Source organism: Pogona vitticeps, chromosome 7 (assembly GCF_051106095.1).
Source record: "Pogona vitticeps strain Pit_001003342236 chromosome 7, PviZW2.1, whole genome shotgun sequence".
Taxonomy (NCBI): Eukaryota; Metazoa; Chordata; class Lepidosauria; order Squamata; family Agamidae; genus Pogona; species Pogona vitticeps.
In genome coordinates, this window is record NC_135789.1 from 9,342,513 (window position 1) to 9,364,354 (window position 21,842).

General features: G+C 53.3%; 1 protein-coding gene across 6 annotated transcripts in view; it reads left to right on the forward strand.

Annotated features, from left to right (window-relative positions):
* PLEKHG5 (pleckstrin homology and RhoGEF domain containing G5) overlaps nucleotides 1-21,842 on the forward strand; it is an 82,757-nt gene that overhangs the window by 58,014 nt on the left and 2,901 nt on the right. For all 6 annotated transcript variants that reach the window (XM_020799982.3, XM_072977730.2, XM_020799983.3 and 3 more), the window contains 13 exons: nucleotides 8,165-8,353; nucleotides 9,084-9,257; nucleotides 9,877-9,972; nucleotides 10,666-10,716; nucleotides 11,989-12,138; nucleotides 13,098-13,208; nucleotides 14,660-14,809; nucleotides 15,658-15,795; nucleotides 16,887-17,006; nucleotides 18,045-18,177; nucleotides 18,792-18,907; nucleotides 19,429-19,640; nucleotides 20,578-21,483. In XM_020799982.3, coding sequence (XP_020655641.3) covers nucleotides 8,165-8,353; nucleotides 9,084-9,257; nucleotides 9,877-9,972; nucleotides 10,666-10,716; nucleotides 11,989-12,138; nucleotides 13,098-13,208; nucleotides 14,660-14,809; nucleotides 15,658-15,795; nucleotides 16,887-17,006; nucleotides 18,045-18,177; nucleotides 18,792-18,907; nucleotides 19,429-19,640; nucleotides 20,578-21,483 — 2,546 coding nt within the window. The remainder of the gene's footprint in view (nucleotides 1-8,164; nucleotides 8,354-9,083; nucleotides 9,258-9,876; nucleotides 9,973-10,665; nucleotides 10,717-11,988; nucleotides 12,139-13,097; nucleotides 13,209-14,659; nucleotides 14,810-15,657; nucleotides 15,796-16,886; nucleotides 17,007-18,044; nucleotides 18,178-18,791; nucleotides 18,908-19,428; nucleotides 19,641-20,577; nucleotides 21,484-21,842) is intronic.

Below are 21,842 nucleotides of genomic sequence, written 5' to 3' on the forward strand. Positions count from 1 at the left end.
TTCACGGGGTTCGAGGGAAGAGGGTTGAGAACCGGAAAAAGTGAGGGGAAAAGATTAATCCTGCCGGGTCCTGAGAGTAGAGTGGGAGGCTTAATAAAGGTGCTTTCGTGATCCAGGAACCCACGACTTGTTTCTGTGCAAAAGCATTTTACCTTGGGCTTCAGTGGACTATTAGGAGCCATTAGCTCTGCAAAAAATCCACCTTGGTTCCTTCTGGAAAATGGCTAGAATGGGTTGACTGAGATGCGTCAACGCAGCGGCTTGCTTTGGCTTTTGGGGCCAGGGTGTTCCAGGGAGGGCTGTGGAATGAGGCAGAGGTGAGACGTGGCTACGCGACAGGTTTTGTCATGGGTCTCATACCTGTCGGGGCTGTGGCATTGTCCATGTCTCAGAGGGTGTCCGAGGCCATCTCGAGGTGTGGCAGAGCTGCAAACACATGCTTCTTGTTTATCTCCATGGAGGTGACTAATGCCCTGAATTGCTGCATCATGTTTTCCTTCTGCTTCTCTCTCTCTCTCCCCCCGACATCTTGTAAGTAGCTTTAATGAACTGATTTGTCTCCATAATGAACATGGCCCTTTTGGCTTGGATGGTGGTGGTCTGAGATAAGATTCCCCCCAAAGTACCGTTTTCATGTGATGGCATCGTCTGGGCTTAACAAGGCATTTCGTATCGAGGGGTCAACACCACTCACGTGTTCTCTCTTTACACTGGCTGGGATGTCAAGATGGGGAGGGCGCTTTTGCTTAGTTGTCCAGGCCTGTGGAACTCCCTGCTGAGGGAACTTTGCTTGCCCACAACCCCTTTCCGTTGGCTTTCCCGTTTCTTTTCTGGACGACCTCAGCTTGCTCGGCAATGGAGTCGAACCAGAATGGTTCATTGATCGAAATATTATTTTCTTTCCGGTGCCTGGTTTGCATTATTTTTGCACGTGCTTTTCTGTTTGTTGTTGTTGTTTAATGTTGCATTGGAGAAAACGTGAGCCTTGTGTCACAGGAGAAGCAGGGGTCAGACCAACGATATCTATCATTTGTACCTAATTTTGAGCTCCAGTAGCCCACGGGCTGCACTTTACGACCGAACCCTTTCTGTCCGCGTTTTCTGTCTTCCACAAACTTGGCGAGGTCGTTGAAAGACAACTAACTCCTAGTGTTATGAGGAATCATGGAACAGATTTGACCACTAGTCTGGATTTTCAAAACGTGCTGGTAGAGGTTACATTTTTCCTCTTCCTTCCGCATCTCCCTAATGCCCCATGGGCTTCGTGGTGCAAGCCTGTAGCTTAAAGGAAGAAAAATCTCCCTAGGATGTAGCAAACTCTTGGTGCTTTATAAAGAAATCATAAATGGCTATGAATGTGTGTTCACGCACGTGGTAAGGAGCACTCCAGCTCCAGAATTTGATTAAAAAACAGATATTCCATGCAATGATCATGTCGGAATATGGTATAAAGCCCAACTTTGGGGCTGCTTCTCTTTTTTCTTGGGGGGGAGGCATTATGTGTTTGTCACTCTGTTTAATGTGCTCCGGGTCTTGGAGGCCATTTCATCCCTGCAGGTGGGGGGGGCATGTGGGCTGGGGTTATGATCCACAGATCAGGACAGCCTTGCAAGGGAGTGCGGGCTGATGAGGCTGGACCTGAAAACATCAGCCCGGCCTGGGATCATCATGTCTGGGGACGGACCGTAATGAGATTGAAGGGAGCGGAAAAGCCTTTAGAGACGACGTAGCTCTTGCCTTTGAAGGATTTGGGTTTTTTTGTGGGTTTTTTAAAAAAAACTTTCAGGGTAGTTTGTACATTTTGAAGGGGAAGACATAAAAGAAGAATCTCCCGTCTGCCTCCCCTTGGTGGCTGAAAAACACACACGGATCATTCCGTAGGGCCAGAGACCTGCATTCAGAGGGGCAGCCGGCCAGCCAGCCAGCCAGCTCAGCTTACTGGGAGCTGCTGGTTGGAGGCTCAGGCCAGGCTTTTGACTTGACTTTCTCTCCATTTTCCCTTCCCGCCCCCCCGGATCCTCAGCTCTTCAGTGACCCGTTTCCCAGAGCCCGAGAATGTTCCTTTATGGACTACAATGCCCAGCATCTGCCTGCATTCTGGGCTTTGTTGTCCCCCAAAGCCCCCTTGCCCACCTATGCGGTGCCCCCCTGGCACTGTGCTCTTTGGCAGGAACGGGAAGGTTCTTAGACCAAGCCCAGCGTTCGCCTGGATGAAAAGGCTGCCTCTTGGACCCTCGTTGGATCCCATTTCCTTCAGCCCCCTCCCGGCTGAGCCCATGATCAAAGTGGTGACTCGGGGGGGGGGGGGGTTGTGGTGGTGGTGTGTGTATGTGTGTGTGTGGCAGGGACAGAGGTCTGCAAAAGTTTGTAGATCTCCAGGCAACTGCTTTCTGTCTCTGCATTCCAATTTCTGGCTGGGCAGCTCTGGGATCTCCTGGATCCTTCTCGGATCTCTTAAGAGCCCAAGAATCCTAGAGTTGGGAGGGATCCCCAGGGCTCATCTAGTCCAACCCTCTGCCCAAGCAAGCAATCCACGGCGAAAGCAACTGCGGAAGGTCTCCATCCAGCCGCTCCTGAAAAACCTCTGACGTAAGAGAGCGTAACGCCTCCCTTTCCATTGCCAAGCAGCTATAAAGTCCTTCCTCGCTGCTTCCGTGGGTCCACGTCCTGCCTTCTGGAGCCACAGGAAGCAAACCGGCTCCGTCTTCCGCAGGGCAGCTTTCTGAAGGTCTTGGTTCCCCTGCGGGTTATCCCTGGAAGTGGCCACCGCTGCCCGTTTTGCTGGCAAAGCAGGAAGTGTGTCTGTGCCAGCCTCTGTGCCAGCAGGGATCAAAGGTGAGAGTCGAACCCAGATCCACCCACCCTGCCCTGGAGACAGCCCAGTAAGGGAGGCAGCATCTGTTTTCTGCCAATGACTGCTCGCTTCCTGGCAGGTTTGTGTTTTTTTTCCCAGGGATCCTTTCTGGTGTTTTCCTTCCTTTTCCGTCGGTAGCCCTTTCTCTCTCTCTGTCTTCCGATCCTCTGCTCGGTGGCTTTGGAGCTGCAAGAATTTCATCCCAGCAACCCGTGGAAGGACGTCTGGGAGAAACATCTCCTTGTGCTCCCTCGCGGCCCTCTCGCTCAAATGCCTGGGCCGAAAGCGCCCCCACGACGAGCTTTGCCGTTAGAAGCGAAGCTGATTTCAGCAGCAAAGGATGTGTGATTTGACCTCTCGCGCCTGTTGCGGCTTGGCCAAGCATCCGGCCGTCCATCCAGGAGGAAAAAGCAGGCCATGATGGTGTGTTGAGGTTGCAAACGCCGCACCTCTAAAGAATGGCACTTTCCGGCCGTCGCAGCCCGTCACCTCCTCTTTGCAAATCCGCCGGCTGCCTCTCGTCCATTTCGGCCGTCAGCCCCACGTAGTGAGGGGACGGCGTCGTTCATTGTGGTGAAGGCACTACGGCTGAGTGGCACGGTCATGTTTCGCTCCATGTACAAAACCTGGTGGGTCCCCCGTGGTGAGGAGGCCTCTCCGGTCCCCCATCCCATCCATGTCTGCCGTCGCCCTGCGGAGCCACCTCATGGAGCCCAGCAGCCACCCATCGCCCCAGGACTGGTTGCTTCCAGGATCCAGTTGTACAGTTCGCACTTGACCGATCGTGGGGGCCCCGAAGAGTCAGGTCCACGTCCCGAGGAGATAAAGGGATCTAGTCCTCAGCGATCTCACTGGATGAGTCCACAGGGCAAATCAGCCGGCCAAAATCTTCAGCTTGGAGACCACTCCGTGCAGGAAAGTCAGAGCCTGGGACAGGCGGTGAGTTGGTTTTAACTGGGCACCGAAAGGGATGACACCGACGCCGATGATCCTGAAGCAATGCAGGGGAACTGGAAGGGAGGAGAAACACTGATTTTTAAAGCATAAAATTGGGGTGCAGATGATGGCGAGAGGTCAAGACTTCCTACAAAAATCTGTATTTTATTTCCCTTTGGGTGGCTGTGTTTTGTGTTTGTCCACCTCCAGGACTCTTTGCGGTATCCTCCTCAACGTCTCTTTATTATTCGCCCAGCGGTTCCAAAGTGATGCCCCCAAAATGAATATTCTGCAGCTCTCCTTGTTCGCAATCCTGCAGCCTATCCTTCCTTCCTTCCTTCCTTCCTTCCTTCCTTCCTTCCTTCCTTCCTTCCTTCCTTCCTTCCTTCCTTCCTTCCTTCCTTCCTTCCTTCCTTCCTTCCTTCCTTCCTTCCTTCCTTCCCAAAAACAAAGAGATTTTATTTACCATAAGACTCCCACTTTACAAGATGCTGCTCATGAACATGAGACTCTTTATTGGTCTTTGCCACAACAGGCAAACACAGCTAACTGCTGGATAGCTGAAGGGTTAGGCAGTGAGTGATTGGGAGTTCGATTTCCCACTGGGCTTCCTTGACAAAGGCTCAGTTCAAGGATCCAGATGGTTCCTTCCAGGTCTGCAGTATGAAGCTTATGATTATATTATAATTAAAGACTGCCATTTTCCTGTCATGGCATCGCTGAATTTGATTTTTGTTCTTTTTTTGGGGGGGGGGGAGAATTTACCCAAACTCGGTCATTTCTTTATGTTTTTGACAAAAAAAAGTTTATTTATTTTTTGAAAATCCAAACCAAGGGAGGGGAGTGAACCTGACCAGTTTTGCCCCTCTGTCCTACCAACGGAAGTTTTAGATCGGGCCGGCACAACTAAATGTTGTGCCGGCCCGATCAGCTTTCCCCGTGGTTCCCCTGGGGGCTTGTAAACTTCCCAGTTGCAGGAGCCGTTGGTGGAGAAAGACAACAGAGCTGGTCCGTGCAAGAGCTTCTGCCTGCCTCTGCCGCTGGCCGTGGCTCGACCAGGAGGCTCATCGGATTGCCAACGGCTGTCCTCTTTTCCCCAAGCACCAGGGAGCAATTTAAACCCAATTTTGTCTTGCTCCTTTCTGATGAGAACTTGGCAAACCCACATTTTCCTTCGTAAATGGGAGTGCAAGGGCTTGTGCCAGTTTGTCTGCATTATTTTGAAATGAAAGCTGAAGCAGAGCAAAAGGGGACTGGGCGATCCATCCTCCACTGGGGCTCACCGGTGCTACTGAATTGCAAGTCCCATCCTCCTGCTCCCAGCCGGCTCCGTGCCTCCGTGAATTCAGATCTTGGTCTCAAGGAGCCACAAGGACCGCTTCACGCTGGCCTGGGTGAGGGGGTTGGGGTGAGGGAGGACGGATGGATGGATGGATGGCAGCCCCCCTTCTGCCCCACAAGGGCTGTCCCACCCCACCCCGTCGGCTGAACAATGAGCGGGGAAAGGACGGGCGGCAGCTGGCCTCCTGAGTCCCGAGGCCCATTGTGTGGCTGTCATCGGGTGCCCCTAAAGGGCAGCCAGCCTGTCACCCAGGCCAGGAGGGAATCCTAAGGGTCTGGACACTGGTCTCAGCTGTTCTGTGGGTCCAGGAGTAGGGCAAGCATTGGGGGGGAGAGACCCCTCCTCTCCAACCCCCTATTCAAGTATGAGCTGGGGAGTGCAAGGGGATGGTCTGTTCCTTCTGACTCTTCAGAGTAAACCCTTGCCAAGCTGCAGCTGCATTGGCCGGGCGCTTCTCCTGCAGCTGGAGGGCTGGGATCCTAAGGCCTCACTCCAGCTGCCTTGCGCTCTTGGAGTCAGGCCGGCAGCCCTTCCCCTCCGCCTTCCGTCTTCATTCCTGGCTTTCCGTGGGCTCAAAGAGGGTCTGCTGGCATCTTCAGGTGCGTCTTCACCTCGAGACTCGCTGGGTCCCCTTGGGGTCGGTTCAGGAGTCCTGCTGTGGGTCTTTGGCCCATCCAGGGCACCTTTCTGGGGGTCTTGCGGGTTGTGTCTGCTTCGGAATCGAATTGCCTGCCTGCTTTACCTTCAGACGGTCAGACGGGGAAACCTTTCCAAAGCTTGATTTAATTTCCTTTTAAATGCTCTGTCAAGAGTCGGGGGGCAGGCGGGTGTCCTTCTGCAGTGAGGATCTTCCCAGCCCCGCTGGCAGAGTTTTCCCGGAGCCCTCTTGGAAGCAGGGAGGTGGCTTATGATGGAGGCAGAGGCCAGGTCCTCCTCCAGGTGGCCAAAAAACAAACAAACAAAGAAACAAACAAACAAAACCCTTGTGTGGCATGCTTGTGTGTTTGTGTGTGTTTTGCCAAAGCCGCACTGCTTTCCTTGCAAAGGAGCCAGGCCCGTGCGCTTTTCTTCCTTGGCCTCCTTCCTGGGATGCTTTTACCGATGGTGAGGCTACTCCCTTCCTGCTCCGATTTCTCCGGGAACAGCACCAAAAGGGTGCCTCTGTGGCAGAGACATCAGCCCTGGCTTCGCCATCTGATTTCTTCCAGGCGGTGGCTTCACGTCCTGTATTTTTCCCAGCCAGTGGGGCGCCAGGCTCCGTCCCTTAAGGGAGTGTTTAGATGGGCCCCGTAAGCTTGGAGGCAAATATCCATATGCCTTTGGGTTTAATCTATCTCGGTGTGAAAGGATCTTACCATGAGCTAAGTAGCATCTCAGTGGTTGGCGGTTTTCAGAGAGAGCTTGGCTGTCCGTCTGACTGGGATGCCAGGGGTTGGACTAGATGACCCCTCAGGCACCCTTCGGAGTCCATATTTCCATTCCGTGACTCCACCGTCTCAAATACTGAGGCTGTGTCTTTGCTGACTTGCTGTGGTGCCCTAGCCACCACCGTATACTCGCCGAGGCATCTCACCCATCCCGCGGCGTCTTCCTCCCGAGTTCTTCGTCCCCGGCTCTACCATGGAACCGTCGTTTGGCGAAAACCTCTGTTCAAGAGAGACCTTCTGCATTGAATTCTAATTCCCTCCCCAAAACACAGAGGTGGAACTGATTCATTGGTGCAGTACAGGACACAGCCTTCATCCTGGGGGGCTGCTTTTTTGGGGGGGGCTGATTGCCCTCCAGATATTCACAGAAATAAGGTCTCCATCTGCAACTTGTTTTTACTTTCCCCTGTTCTCCTTTCCATTTCCTTGGTTGTGCAAAATAGGGCACCCACCTCTGTAATTCTGTCGATTTCACATTGAGCAAGAGAAGGAAAACCTTTAGGATTTTTTCCCCCTCCCTCTCCTTTGCTCCTTCCTTCTTGGCACTCCCTGGAAAGACTCTCCTCCTCTGTAAAGCTTTATTCCCGGTGCGGCAGAAGGAGGTGGCACATCCTAGGGATCAGAGCTTAATAATAACTTTCTGGACTACAGGTCCCAGAATCCTCCAACCAACCTGTCCAGGGGACAGGAATGCGATTTTCCAGGGCTTGTCATCTGCAGAAACCTACAAGGGATGGAAACCTCTCCCTGTCTGTAGGCAAGGGGGGTAGGCGGATTTGAGGGACAGCCGACAAATCTGCGGCTGGCGACCAGAAGGGTTGGTTTTGAGTTGGCTGTTCCGTGAAAATGCAAAAAAACAAACAAAAGGGAGGGGAGACCAAAGCAAGAGGCTTTTTTATTATCACAGAGAAATTGTTGGCGATCCACCACGTTCTTCCGTATTTCGAGAAGATTGCAAGCCCACAACTCTTTCTTATATGACTGAGTGCACTTGTTTCAAAATGTGAGGATGATGGTAGGGCAAGCCAGAAGGGAAACCAGATCGAGGCAAGTGCTAAAAGATTTGGAGGGGGTGCGGGTGGACCCGCCGGGAGCCCTAATTGTGCCCCCCAAGGCGCGTTCCATCCATGATACCCCCCCCCCCGGACTGGGCCTCTCTCTGGTAAATGCTCAGAGGAGCAAATAACACAGATCCTTGACAGCGGGAGATGCTCCGCAGTTCACAAGTAAACATATCAAGCTGGGAAGAAGCTCCACGTGCCACCAGGAGCTGGCGGGGGGGGGGGGGGGAGCCGTGGCCAGCCTCAGCCTCCAAGCAGGCTTAGAATAGCAATAGGATTAGCCAAGCGGCTTGAAGATTTGGGCTCCTCTGCCCGGCTAGGGAGCTGCCACCGCCGTTGGTCTGTGTGCTGGAAGCTGCACACCATGTTCTTCTGTGCTGTTTTGCCGCTCTCTTTCCTCCTTAAGGTACCGGGGGGGGGTCACGCTGTTGATCTTGCAAGGAGCGGGGGGGGAATAACACACACACACACACACAGAATCCATGGCTTGTTTTGTGGGACCCCCTCCTCTATTCCTCTTCTCTCTCTCTCTCTCCCCTTCCAGGCGCCTGGGCGGCAGAGGAAGAACATGAATGAGTTTCTGGGGGACGCCAACATCCCCAACCAGGACCCCTCCCAGCAGCCGCTCAACCCCTCCTGGTCCAGCAATGGGACCGACACCTGGAAGAACCGGGCGGCCAGTCGATTCAGTGGCTTCTTCGGCTCCAGCAGCAGCGCCACTCCCTGCCTGCGGGTAGGTCGGTCCCCTCCCCTCCTCTCCCCTCTGACCAGTCCTGCGCTCCTTCCACTCAGATCCCCTCAGATGGATATTTATATCTCTCTCCAATAATTCAATTACTTTTATAAAGGCTTTGTTGACAGCAGGTGGAGCTGAACAGGGCAGGAAGGGTCATAAAGCCTTCTCGGTCCAAAGTCTGTCTTCGATGCGATGTGCCGTTTTCTGGGGACGAGGAAAATGTTCTCCTCTTGATTCATCTCTCAGGAACCTAAATAGACCTTGGGACAGTCCAACGGGGGCAGAATTATTCTTAACATTTGCAAGGAAAATCAGCAGTCCTTCCAGGTCTTTGGCTACTCACGTTTCTCCAGGCCGGGGTTTCAGGGAGTGTGGTTGATCCCCTTCCCTCCTTCTGTAGGCAGAATGGAGGCGGGGACCATCTTCCTTTGGGCCTCAGGCAGCGAAATGTCTTGGGTCAGCCCTGTGGGGCACCGTGTGTGTGTGTGTTTGTGTGGGGATTCAGCAGATCTGCCACCCCATGAGGGGTTGGTGCCCACGAGCATCGCAGAGGCGGCTTGGAAAGAGCACGAAGCGAACGCTTCCCAGGGTTCGGGAGAACCTCCAAATCCAGAGGCAGTCTACCCCTGAATGCCAGCTCCTTGGGATCAGCGGCACAGGGCGGCTGTACACAGGGCAGCATCTCCCGGGGTTCTTTTCTCAGCCCCTCTATCTCTTGCTCTTCCAGGAGATGGACAAGACGGAGCAGCTGGAAAGCAAGCTGTACACCTACGCCCTCTTTGGCCTGCCCAGGTTCCCGCAGCCGCTGCGCTTCGACCAGGATTCCTGGGAGGAGGAAGAGGAGGACGACGCCAGCCTGTGCCTGGAGGAGAGCTGGCAGGAGATCGTGGAGGGCAGCGAGGTGATACACCTGGAATAGGCAGGGTCCCTGGCCCTATGTCGGCATCACCTGAGTATGGCAGAGCAGGAAGGGGGACCCCCGTGGGATCCTCCAGTCCAGCCCCTGTCAGGGAGGCCCAGTGGGGGGAATCGAATCCCCAACCGACCTCTGGCACTGCAGCCGGAGCCCTGAACCACTGGGCGATCTAGCCTGCTGCGACGAGGGCCAGCTCTGAGCCTGAGTTTCGCTCTTCACATATGCCACTTCTTGGGAATTTAACCCAGATCAAAGATGCCTCCAGAATGCATTTTGGTTCCCCTCGTTCCCAGAGCAGCAAGAAGCTACTCTGGGTCACAATAGAAACCTTAGATTTTTTTGCCATGTTTCATTGATTGATTGATTGATTGATGGCCTAACTGTGCAAGCTTTGGAGAGCGACAGATCTCTTTGTCAGGCTAAAAAAAAAAAAAGAGCAACCCAACTGAGGGTCTGTGACCCAAAGGCGAGCACAGTGCCTGCTATGTTTTGAATCCTCAAAGAGGCAGGAAGGGGAGGGAGCTGAAGTGGGAGAAGACTTACGGCTTCCCCCCCCCCAACTGTTATTCCCAACTCTGTTCCCCACTCCGCCCACACCCTCCAGGCTCTGACGCGCCGCCAGTGCCACCAGCAGGAAGCCATCTGGGAGCTGTTGCACACGGAGGCTTCCTACATCAAGAAGCTGAAAGTCATCACCGACGTAAGTATTGCCCCCCCTTGCCTCGGAGAATCGCCAGCCCCCCCCGCAAGCTTTCCTAAATTATCCTGGGATGGTTAATGGTGCGAGACCCGCACGTCACACTTCAGCATGTCTCACAGAGCGGTGGGATGCTGGGACCGGTAATCCTGCGCCTTCTTGTCTCGTTTGGGAAGCTAAGCAAGATTGAGGGGGGCAGGCGCTGAGTAGTTTGAGATTTGCCAGAGAATCCTTGGGAAAAAAACCCTGGCTTGAGTCTTTGGAGGGAGAGTCCTGACATCCAGAATCAACCGTGCGGGGCTAAATGGAAGGAGGGGGCCTGATTCTGAGCTCCCCGTGTGCCCGGGGTCCCCTCTCTCCTTCCTGAAGCAACGCCAGATCATAGCTGTGGGTCACCATCAGCTCCGCATCTTCAGTGAGGACGGCTGTGTAAGACCAAGAGGATATAGGTAGGGTTTAGTTCTAACTGAAGTTGGTAGACTCCGGTGCCCATTGTCCTTCACCGTGAGCTAGGCTGAATATGGCCAATGGGGATGACAGTCCGAAAAAACGTCATTTTGTCCCTCTTTTCCGGAACCCAGTGGGAAAACGGAGCGCATACCCACACACCACTTCCTGGCGGGGGGGGGGGCTTTCCCCTTTGCTTGGCTGAACCTGAACCCGGCACAGCCATGACCTCTTTGTTTATCTTCTCAGCTCTTCCTGTGTTGCCTCTTAAACCTACAAGACTCGGGGCTCTTGTGCGAGGTAAGGAGGCCCCCAACGGTTTCCGTTCCCGGCAATCCGCCCCGCAGGTGGGAAGGGGGGAGTGTCGAGCGACCGCCGTCGCTTTGCCAGGGTCAAGCGCTGTGTCCTTTGCGCCCACGGCTCTGTCGTGGCCTTTTCCTCGCGGCGGCATTATGTCATCTGCGCAAGCTGCTTTCCCTTACTGACTCCGAGGAGGAAATGACCCCCGTTTCATTTTCTCAGTTTTCTGACGGGAAGCAGAGCTGAGCCATTTCACTGTTTGAAGAAACAGAAATGTTTTAACCGCACCTCAAGGAGGGGTGATTTTAAGGGGGAAAGCGCTGGGAGAGTGGTGGTTAACAGCTTTTAAGAGACATGAGGGCTCATAGATTTCCCACTGCATGCAAACACTTTTTTTTAACTCTCTGGTGCATATGGGTCAAGCAGGTTGAACAGGTTTTTTATAAAACCTGGCCACCCTGTTTCACCACCAATGCAAGCACGTTAAAGGTTCACATCCCAAATAGAGCACATATTTTGGAGTTGCCGTCTGGTCCATGAAAAGACCTTGCCTGCCTCCAGCTAATAAGCGGTGCTTATGTCTATAAAGAAACACACACTCACACACACAGAGTTGTGAAATTAGAAACTTCTGTTCCTCCAGATATTCAAGGTCTCAAATCTGTTTTCTGAAACAACTCAAACCACTCGCCCCATTGGGGGGGGGGAATCTATTGTGAAAAAAATCAGAGCTGAGAAACACCCAGTGAAAGCAAAAGAGGAAATGAGAGAAGAGGCAGATAATTGAAAGTGCACCTTTGCACCATTCCTGATTAACCAGCGGAACTCCCTGCCCCAGGAGGTAGAGATATGGTAGTCATGGGCCAGCGTTCCTTCGTTTCCCAGATGAAAATACTGTTACTGCCTGGAAGAAAACCACAGAGTAGGGACCAGCCTAGTTTTCTAAAATAATAATAATAATAATAATAATTAATAACGAGAAAGCAGGAAGAAAGTTGGACTCCAGGCTGTGTGTGTTCCTTCCTTCCTTTTCTGCAAAACCCTCATCAGCTTAGCTATTTTTAAATTCAGGGACTTAACCACCCTTTAATCCCTGGGTCTGATTTCTGCCCACCCCACTGTCAGCTTGATGCCTCTTTATGGGATGCTAACCTTCTTAGAGCAGGAACCTTTAAATTTATACCAGCAGCGATTAAAAAAAAAATCACTTTTGAAAGTAGCTGCGAACCGCTTTGGGCGGAGCGGCCACTTAGTTTTTGCTTTTCCTCGCAGGTGGAAGCCGACCGCCTCTTCAGCAACATCCAGGAAATCATCCAGCTGCACCGGGCGCTCTGGCAGAGCGTCATGCTCCCCATCCTGAACAAAGCCAGGGCGAGCCGGGCCTTGCTGGACCCCACCGACTTCTCCAAGGGCTTCAAGTCGGTGTGTATGTGTGTGTGTGTGGGGCTGTTGCGGCCAGGGGCGGCGGGACACATGGAGAAATAGCCGGCCTGGGCGGGTGTCCTCTTTGGTCTCCCCAAATAGCCAGAAACCCCTTCCCGGTCATGGAGATGTCAGGCTGGCGGTGGCTTGATTTAGGATGGAGCAGAGCTGGTGGAACAGAACTAGATGTGCATCTGTCTTTCACTCTCTCTCTCACACACACACACACACTGTTTTGGACTACAATACCCAGAATCCCCAGCTGCCATGGATTCTGGGAGCTGTAGTCCGAACCAAAGGAGTGTTCCCGTGATCTGGAAAAGAGGAATGCCTTTTCTCAGTGACAGCTGGCAGCCTTAGTGGTTGGCACAGGGGCAAAAACGGGTAATGGTGTACCCAGAAATATACATACGTGCGCATTATGCCGGTCGGGAGGAGGCAGGCAGGAATACCTTACCGCCGGGGGCCACCACTGCCTTTTTCCTACGCTTTGTTTCCTTTCTCTGAGGGCAGCGTTCTGTTTTGGTACATTAAGGGGCATAATGGGTCAGCACCATGCAGGCAAGCGGGGCAAATGCAGGAAGGCAGCTGGGTGCCAGGGCTGCAAGCTGAGAAGCAGCGAGGAGTAGTACAGGGGTGTCAGGTGATGGGACGGCCTGGCTTTCACCCTGAGAATCCAGGTCCCTGCAGGCAACTGGATAGGACCTCATAGGTCCCTTAGAAGCAGTCACTTTTTCAGAGCACATAGCTGCAATACCCTTTCTGGCCACTGGCAGTGGGGGCGCTAAAGAGCAGCAGAGAACCCGTTCGCCCTTTGCTCCTCGGGTGAGCCGGCCCCTTGGCCCGGAGACCCAGCTGCCACCCTTCTTGGTCAATCGGGTTCAAAGGCCAGTGGGCTCCCTTCCCGACCTCTTCCCTTCCGCCGACCCCCTTCTGAGTCCTATCCCTTTCTCTTCTAGTTTGGCTCCCACTTCAAGCCTTACATCCGCTACTGCATGGAAGAGGAAGGGTGCATGGAATACATGCGCAATCTGCTTCGTGACAACGAACTCTTTCGCGTCTACGTCACGGTAAGGACGGCCCCGGGGGAGCGCGTGGCTTGTATCTCAGTCCCAGACGTAGCCCTGGGGGGGGGGGAGAGGCACAGCAGGAAAGAGTGGGGAACCCGCAGTGTGGTTTAGAACAGTGGTGAAAAAGGGCTGATGGTTTCCACCGAGGCGGCATGGCAGGGATGGGGAGGGGAGGGGAGCGTTGGGGTGATGATATGGTTGCCCCCCCCCTTCCCTGTGGCCTCTTGCTGAGGCCCTTTCCTGGCAAGGATCTCTTCCTTCCAACACACACACATGAATAAAAGGACAGACTCAGCATTAAGGCACCACGTCAGGCTTGAACTGAGTTTCAGCTGGGGCTGTTTCTGAGCATTTTCAAAGAACGCCCTCCCCTGCCCGCCCTCTGGAATGGACTTGTGTGGCATAGTTTTGCTGAATTGTGGGGCTCAGCCCAGAGGAGAGAAAATAGGCAGGGCAATTTGCTGTTGGTGACAATGGAGGGAGCACATGGGGGGAGGCTTTCTGCTTGGGGGTGAAAAAGCATTGCTTCCGGCCCCATGGATCATTTCCCCAAAAGATTTTGTGTTGGGTGTCAATATATAGCAACAGATCCAGCAAGGGCTTCCGTGATCCCTTAAAGGCGAAATGAATGGATCGTCAGCCTGAGTTTCCACCGAGGGTCCCCCCCCCACCTCCAGTCTGGCCTTGTAGGGGCTCAGTCCCCACCCCAGTCCCTCTTCCTTGCCCCCCCCCCACGGACCCTGCGGCGCTCGGTCTGGGTTCGTGGGGAGTGCGCCTGGTCTCGGGCACTGGCCAATACAGCCAGACGCGACAGCCTTCTCCATACTTAGGCTCCTCAGATCAACGCGGTCTAATGGGAATTCCCCTAAAATCGAAAAAGCACATCTTTGTTTCCAGGAAACTACAATGCAACCGAAATTCATCTGCCACATTCTCAAGATACCTCTCTTTAGCTTTGCCTCTACCCACGGGTAGAAAGTAACATTTCCTGGAAGGGCGCAGGCAGGCTCGTGTTAAGATCCACCAGGGTTGCCTTCCTGTGGCCCTCTGGATCTTGTGGGCACTGCTGCTTCCATCATCCCCCACCCCTTGGCTGGCTTGGCTAAGGCTGATATAGCTTTCACTGCCCAGTCCAATCTGGAAAGTGGCAAGTTGTCCTTTTCCTAGTGTCCAGTATTCACCCTGCTACCTGGGCACTACAACTCCCATCATTAGCCGCTATGGGGGGGTGTTTGATGGGACTGGTAGCCTTGCCCCTCCGGAAGGCGCCTGGTTCAAGGAGACGCCCTCGGCCTTCAAGGGCAGGTGGCCCTTTGTGGCACTCTCAGGTTGCTTGCCGAAGCCTTGTTTTTGAAGGGTGGCGATCCCCGACTGAGCCGGGCAGGCAGGCAGGTTTCTCGGTTGGGCGTCTTGCGGGGGGGCTGACCCTCCCCTCTTCCCCTGCGTTGCAGTGGGCAGAGAAGCACAAGCAGTGCAACCGGCTGAAGTTGAGCGACATGCTAGTGAAGCCCCACCAGCGCCTCACCAAGTACCCCCTGCTCCTGAAGTCGGTGCTCAAGAAGACGGAGGAGCCCCGGACCCGAGAGGCGATTGTCGCCATGGTAATTCTGGCGGGGTGCGGGTGGCAGCGGAGATAAGGGGCACTTTGGGAGGGTCGGGAACGCTTGGGGATCTGCACATTTCTAAATTCCCCGCTGCTCAAACACTGTGACCTGGAGGCTAGTCCAGACCCTACTGACAGATGCACCACGGATGCAGCCGGTCCAAGAAGAAAACTGTGTGGGCAATTTTGCTTCCCAAATCTCCTTCAGGTTTTTTTTTAAACTTTGGCGCTCTTCTGGTGCGGGAGCCTTTTTGAACGTAGGATCCCAAGAGCCGGTTTCCAAGGGTGGTCGCATGCAGTCTTTGGACCTCTGGAGTTCGCTTTTAGCAGTGCACACCTCCAGAAAGGCCAGGTTGAGAAAAGTCAGCTTCTTCAGAATTCTCAGAATGTCTACCTGGCCAGGTGGAGCCTCCACTTTTAGGAGAAGTCTATCTGAGTGTCAGCTGCTAGGAACTAAGAACAAGGGCGAAGTGTTGGCTTCCTGCCTTCTTCTCCTTCTTCTTCTTCTCCTTCTTCTTCTTCTCCTTCTCCTTCTCCTTCTCCTCCTCCTCCTCCTCCTCACCACCACCACCACCACCACCACCACCACCACCACCACCATCATCATCATCATCATCATCATCATCATCATTATTATTATTATTATTATTATTATTATTATTATTATTATTATTATTATTATTATTATTATTATTATTATTATTATTATTATTATTATTATTATTATTATTATTATTATTATTATTATTGTAGGCGGAAGGGACTTTAATTTAGACATGTCCAGCTAGACCTTCCATGGGGGAACCCTCCAGGTTTCTTCTGATGTGTTCTCCCTCCTCCTTCCAGATCAACTCCGTGGAGCGCTTCATCAACCACGTCAACTCGCGCATGCGCCAGCGGCAGGAGCAGCAGCGCCTGGCCTCCATCGTCAGCCGCATCGATGCCTACGAGGTGGTGGAAGGCAGCACGGACGAAGTTGACAAGGTGAGGGAGGGAAAGGGTTAACACGCCTCTTTCGCCCTAGTGGCAAGATGTTTTTTTTTTAAATTATTTCTGAGAAAAACCTCAGATTGCTGTTCATGCTCATTTTTCCCCCCTTCCTCTGGAAGAAAGCCCAGTTTGAACAGAATTATTGCAATTCCTGTGTAAAGCAGCAAAAGGTTACACAGATGGGGGGGGGAAGGAGGGTGAAGCGGGAGAATTTTAGAGGAAGCCAAGAAATCACACTGGTGCGGAAGGAACATCCTGATGAGGCATCTGAGCCTGAGAAGACTCAAAAGATGATCCAAAACAGGAGACTTTCTCTAGATCCCTGTCCTGAACGAACTCAGCAAGGATGGGAAACCAACAGTCTTTTAGCCTGGAAACCTCTGTGCAATTTAACCAGGGAATTCAGGCTTGAATCAGAACCTCTTGCATTTGGTCCCTGCCTTTTAAAAAAAAGGCTCTTACGGGTCTAGAAAATTTGCCATGAAAGGGTAACCCACCAGCCTGGAGAGACTCCCCAAGGGAGAGAGGTTAGCCTGCATCATTTGGGATTATTTAGTGGAGCGGAGCAAATAAGGGGAACCAAGAAAGATGTGTGTAAAAATTATCCCTGATTCCAAAAGAGACCCAGGAGACTTTTTTCCCCCTCCCTCCCTTTTTCAAAATATTTAGACCCCTTTGGGGCCACCCAAGAAAACTGAAGAGGAAGAGATTCAGAGTAGGTAGAAAGCCAGCAGAATTCTTCACCCAGGTCCCTCTCATTAAACCATGGAACTCCCTGCCACAAGATGTCACTGTGACTCTCCCCTCAGATGGCTTTAAAAGGAGATTAGATACAGTCGTGGGTGTTGAAGGCCCTCAGTGCTTACAAATCAGGATTGTTCTGTAACTCTTCCTGCAGCAGGAGGCGGAAAACATGGATGGAGAAGAGGGGAGTGGGCTTGCATGTATTCCTCTCCATTTATGGGATTCCCAGGGGCATCTAGTTGACCATTGGGAGGAACAGGATCTCAGTATCAGGAGGCTTTGGAAGGGGGGATGGTTCCCTGTGGATCCTGAACCTTTCGGTTCTGAACCCTCCTCCCCAGATCCTGAAGGAGTTTCTGCACCTGGACTTGACAGCTCCTATCCGGGGAGCCTCGGCAGAGGAGTCTCGTCAGCTTTTGCTGGAAGGGAGCCTGAAAATGAAAGAAGGGAAGGACAGCAAGGTGAGCCATGGAGCCTGGGGGCTGCGTCCGATGCTTATCTCCTGTCAGAGAGGGGGCGGAATTATTTTTCAGCACAGTCCTCTCCTGCCCTGGATGGTAATAGTGCAACAGTAAAAAACAAGGAAATACTGTACGATATACAGCTGCATCAGCAGAGAGCGACCGCCGGATGATTCCCCTCTGCTCTGCTCCCCGGGAATGTTGTGTCCAGTTCTGGGCACCACTGTTTTGAGGAGAATATTGAGGACCTAACAAGGTGTCCCAAGGAGGGTGGCCAGGGTGGGGAAAGGTCTGGAAACCAAGCTTTGTTGGGAATGGTTGAGGGAGGTGGGCATATTGAGAGCGGGAGATGAGAATTTCTTACATCAGAAGGACTGCAAGCTGAGATTTATATCTCGGGGCATAAATCCTGAGAGGCACCAAGACTTTTAATTTAATATCTATGTCCTGTCTATGCGACGCCTATGATGGTTTTATTTTTATCTCTTTTGCTTTGTCCTGTCAGATGTTTATACTGTACACCACCCAAAATAGTGCTGTGCACAAATGGGGTGGTGTAGAAATGAAATGGAAAATGGAGGGATGGATGGAGAGAGATGGATGGATGGATAGATGGATGAATCGATGGATGGATCGACAGATCGATGGATCGATGCATGACTTTACCTCCATGATACTAAACCATTTGCAACCAGGGGGTTAATTTTTTGCACAGAATTCTGAATAGGTTTCCACTCCCTCTGCTTTTTAGCAAAGGTGCCGTGTCTTTTTAAACAGCAGTGTTTGGGGTAGCCTTCAACTTCCTGAAATGATTTTTGATTGTAGATTTATTGAGTTTAATCATTCCTGTCAGCCCAGTCTGGTTGGTTTGTGTTTGATTTCAATGCTTCTGTGCTTGAATTTCTTTTTTTACTCTTTCTACGTTGGATGATGGCAAGTCGCCTCAAAGGCTACCAGGCAGCAGAACTGTGGGATATAAATGTGATAAACCATATTAACAGCAGCGATGATGACAATAATACACTTTGCCTTCCCTAGATGGACGTTTACTGCTTCCTCTTCACCGATCTCTTCCTTATCACCAAGCCCGTGAAGAAGGCTGAACGTACCAAGGTTATCCGGCAGCCTCTCCTGGTTGACAAGGTGGTGTGCCGCGCTCTGAAGGATCCCGGTGAGGCTCCTGTACCTGTGTTTGTGTGTATCTGTCCATCTGTCCGTCCGTCCGTCCGTCCGTCTGTCTGTCTGTGTGAGAACTGCTGGTTAACTAAAACTCCACCCCCCTTGTGCCAGTTTCCCATCCATTTTTGCAAAACAGCATCTTGTGAATTATTTTTTTGCTGTGGCAGCCCCAAGATTTTATGCCCTTGGGTGCAAAGGCAGCAGAATCCTGCGACTGCCCCTTTTTCATGGCAGCAAAATGTAATCAGTCTCAATGGCCAGCGTAGGAATTTGCTGCCCATTTTTTGACATCCAGCACCTGCAGATAACTGCCTTGCTCTGCCTAGTGGCTGGGCCAGTCTACCTTCTGTCAGAGAGCTTCCCCTCTGCCAAATGCTATTCTGGACAGGAAGTCCTTGTACGTGGCTCCCTACAGAGACGGTGTGCTCCTCATCCCCCATAACGTGGTTGTAAGATTTTCATCTGCTAGAATTCCATCCATGTCTTTGGATCATGAGGACTAGCAACATGCTTGGTTTGTTGGTTTGTTTTTGTAATGAAAGTGGAGGTTCAGGGAGCTGAATTCTCAGGGCTGATGCTTGGTTTCCTGCCCCTCCCTTTCCCCAGGTTCCTTCTTGCTGATCTATCTCAACGAGTTCCGGAGTGCCGTTTGTGCCTACACGTTCCAGACCAGCGGGCAGTCTCTGTGCCGGAGCTGGATCGATGCCCTCTGCAACGCCCAGGTGGGTGAAGCCCCAGGGTCCACCAGGAGAGGGACATTAGAGGGGGCGTACAGGCCATGAGTATCACTCCCCTCCTGTTCTCAGCCAGCCTCTGGCTGGCTCGCCACCTTGCCTCGCTACAATCCTGCTTTGACCCCAAAGGTCTTCTCCCTTTTGCAGGGGGTAGGAAAGTTCTTTCCTTAAAGACTACAACCCCCAGAATCCCCACCGTCTCTCTTGGGCAGAGGGGTTCTTCGGCTTGCAGCCCCCAAAATGGTTTAGAAGCTTACCTCTCACTGATCCTACCTTCCTTGCTCCCTTGGCACATCTGGGGAAGGGCCCCTCTCCCTCCCGTGGCCTCGGGGGGGGGGTCTGGCTTGCAGGTTTGTGCGTCCCTGTCCTCCCCCCCCCACGCACCCCTGGTCTGTTGCTTCGTGGTCTCTCTTGAGTCTTGGTTACCTCTTGGCTGGAATAAATCTGCTCTTGCTCACACCACTGGCTTTCTCACACACACCCCTTCCTCTCGTCTCTGGGCCCTGCAGAACAAGCTACAGCACCTGCGCCTTCAAGAACTCCAGCGTGCTCAGCAGCAGCTACACAGCCTGGAGGAGGAAGAAGAAGAGGAGGAAGAGGAGGAGGTTGAAGAAGAGGAGGAGGAGGAGGAGGAGGAAGAGGAGGGCGAGAGCGGGACCTCTGGAGGCAGTTCCCCCACGATTCTCCGCAAGAGCACCAACAGCTTGGACTCTCAGCAGTGGTAAGGAAGGAAGGAAGCAAGGAGCTGATGATGGATGGGAGGGAGGGAGGAAGGAAGGAAGGAAGGAAGGAAGGAAGGAAGGAAGGAAGGAAGGAAGGAAGGAAGGAAGGAAGGAAGGAAGGAAGGAAGGAAGGAAGGAAGGAAGGAAGGAAGGAAGGAAGGAAGGAAGGAAGGAAGGATCAGAAAGGCTGCCAAGGGAAAATGCTTGGGGTGCACTGGGGTCAACGGGGGTGGGGGGGTGGCCAGTGTCTTGTTTCCACTGTGGTGATCCTGCTGCTGCATCACAGGAACCCCGTCCCCAGAAGACCTCTGTCTCGTGATTGTGGGGGAATTCGGTGCTTGTCTAGATGTAGATTGGAGTTTGCAAGTCATTTATGCAGGAGATGTCTGTCAGCAAGCATTCATTGTGGAAACTTGGCATGGAACCTCCAGCTTCAGAGGCAGTCTACTTGAGAACATCAGCTGCCCAGGGAAAAACATCTTGACGAGTGAAAAATGCTTTGATGCTCCACAGGGGAGGCATCCATATGCCCCTGCCAGAGACAGCAGACTGGCATCTGGCCAGAGCTTAAACCATCATCCAAAAGGCAGAGTAGAACAGAAAGGTTTATGTTTCGCTCCCTTTGCTTGGTTCTGAAGGAATATCACTTAAGCACTTCTGGTTTGAGCAAACCAGATTCCTCCAAACTAGGGTGACTGCTGTTGTGTTTAAGAGTCTGAAGCACTGAATGGGTTGTTTGAGTCTTTCTTGACAGACAGCTCTGCACTTACTGTGTTTGCAAGCTTTCTCAAAGGGAAATTACACCAGAGGTGTTTTCTGCACATTATAGTAACCTGGGGTCTGGGGCAGGAAGGGGAGGGGAGGAGAGAAAGAAGGGGAAGGGGGAAAATGGGGATCCCGATTTCCTTGGTAACCTTTCCCAACCTTCCTTTGTAGCCTCTCCGACGGCTCTACCGAGACCATCTCCGTCGTGGTGGTCGACGCCAGCGAGGGGCCCCCTTCCCCCGATTTTGAGGTCGGCCCCTTCGGCTCCTCGCAGTCGGACGAGGCGTCCATCAGCACCACAGCCTCCTCAACCACCCCCACCCTGGAAGGCGGCGAGGCCCTCCCTGTCGGCACCACCGAGCCGGGGCTGAAACCCGACTCGGGGTCCTGCCGCTCGTCCTCCATTGACAGCGCCTACGGGACACTTTCGCCCACCTCCATCCAGGAGTTTGCGGAGCAGCAGCGGGGAGAGCTGCCCGCACCGCCAGCGCCAGTGGTGGTGGCTGGCATGGGGCAGGACAGGGAGGAAGGCCCGGCGGCCCCTTCCCAAAGGGCAGGCTCCCCGAAGCTGCGCCGGCAAACGCCCGTCCAGCTGCTGCCAGCCAAATCCAAGGTCTTGAAGTCCAAGTCGGAGGCCAACCTCCTGCAGCTGGCTCCGGCTTGCCTGCAGCCCATGAGCCAGAGCCAGAGCCTCTCCGAACTCGGCCCGGCCGCCTTCCTCCTGGGCGCCCCACGGACGAACGGGCCCCAGAGCTCGGGGTTCGAAAAAACAGGGCACCCCCGCGGCTCCGACCACAGCAGCAGCGGCAGCAGCAGCGGCTCGGAGCTCTCCGAGACCGAGGACCTGGCCTTGCCCGGGCGGTGTATTTCTCCAGCTTCGGTGCAAGCTGACCCAGACGGGCTGCGGACCCCGTCCCGTTGGCTCTCCGGAGAGCCGCGCCACCACCAAGGGGAAGAGCTGCCCACCCCCCAACGGACGCTTTCGGACCCTCAGGCGATCCAGCACCGCAAACTGACGCTGGCGCAGCTCTACCGGATCCGGACCACCCTACTGCTCAACTCCACACTCACAGCCTCGTGAGTGGCGCTGCGGCCTAGAGAGGGTGTGGGTGTCGGGGTGGGGTGTGGTGGGGTGCCAGAGGAGAGAAAGTGTGGTGGGCTCGGTATTGGCTTCAGTGGCTGGGGGATGGTGCTGCCCGGGTTTTGGTGAACGGCATGAATGTGACAGCTGCTCAAGAGGCCCTGCCCTTCATTTCCGCTGTGGGAAATTTCCACCGCCTTCCACATCTTGTTCCCCATCCCCGTTCCCCATCTGTAGCCTGGGGTGGTGGTGGTTTTGGTCTCTGGTGGTTTGTTTGTTTGTTTGTGTTTTTGTTTTTTAATGAAGGCAGAAATGGACCTTAAAGATGCTGCCTCCTGAGCAGCCGAGAGCATTT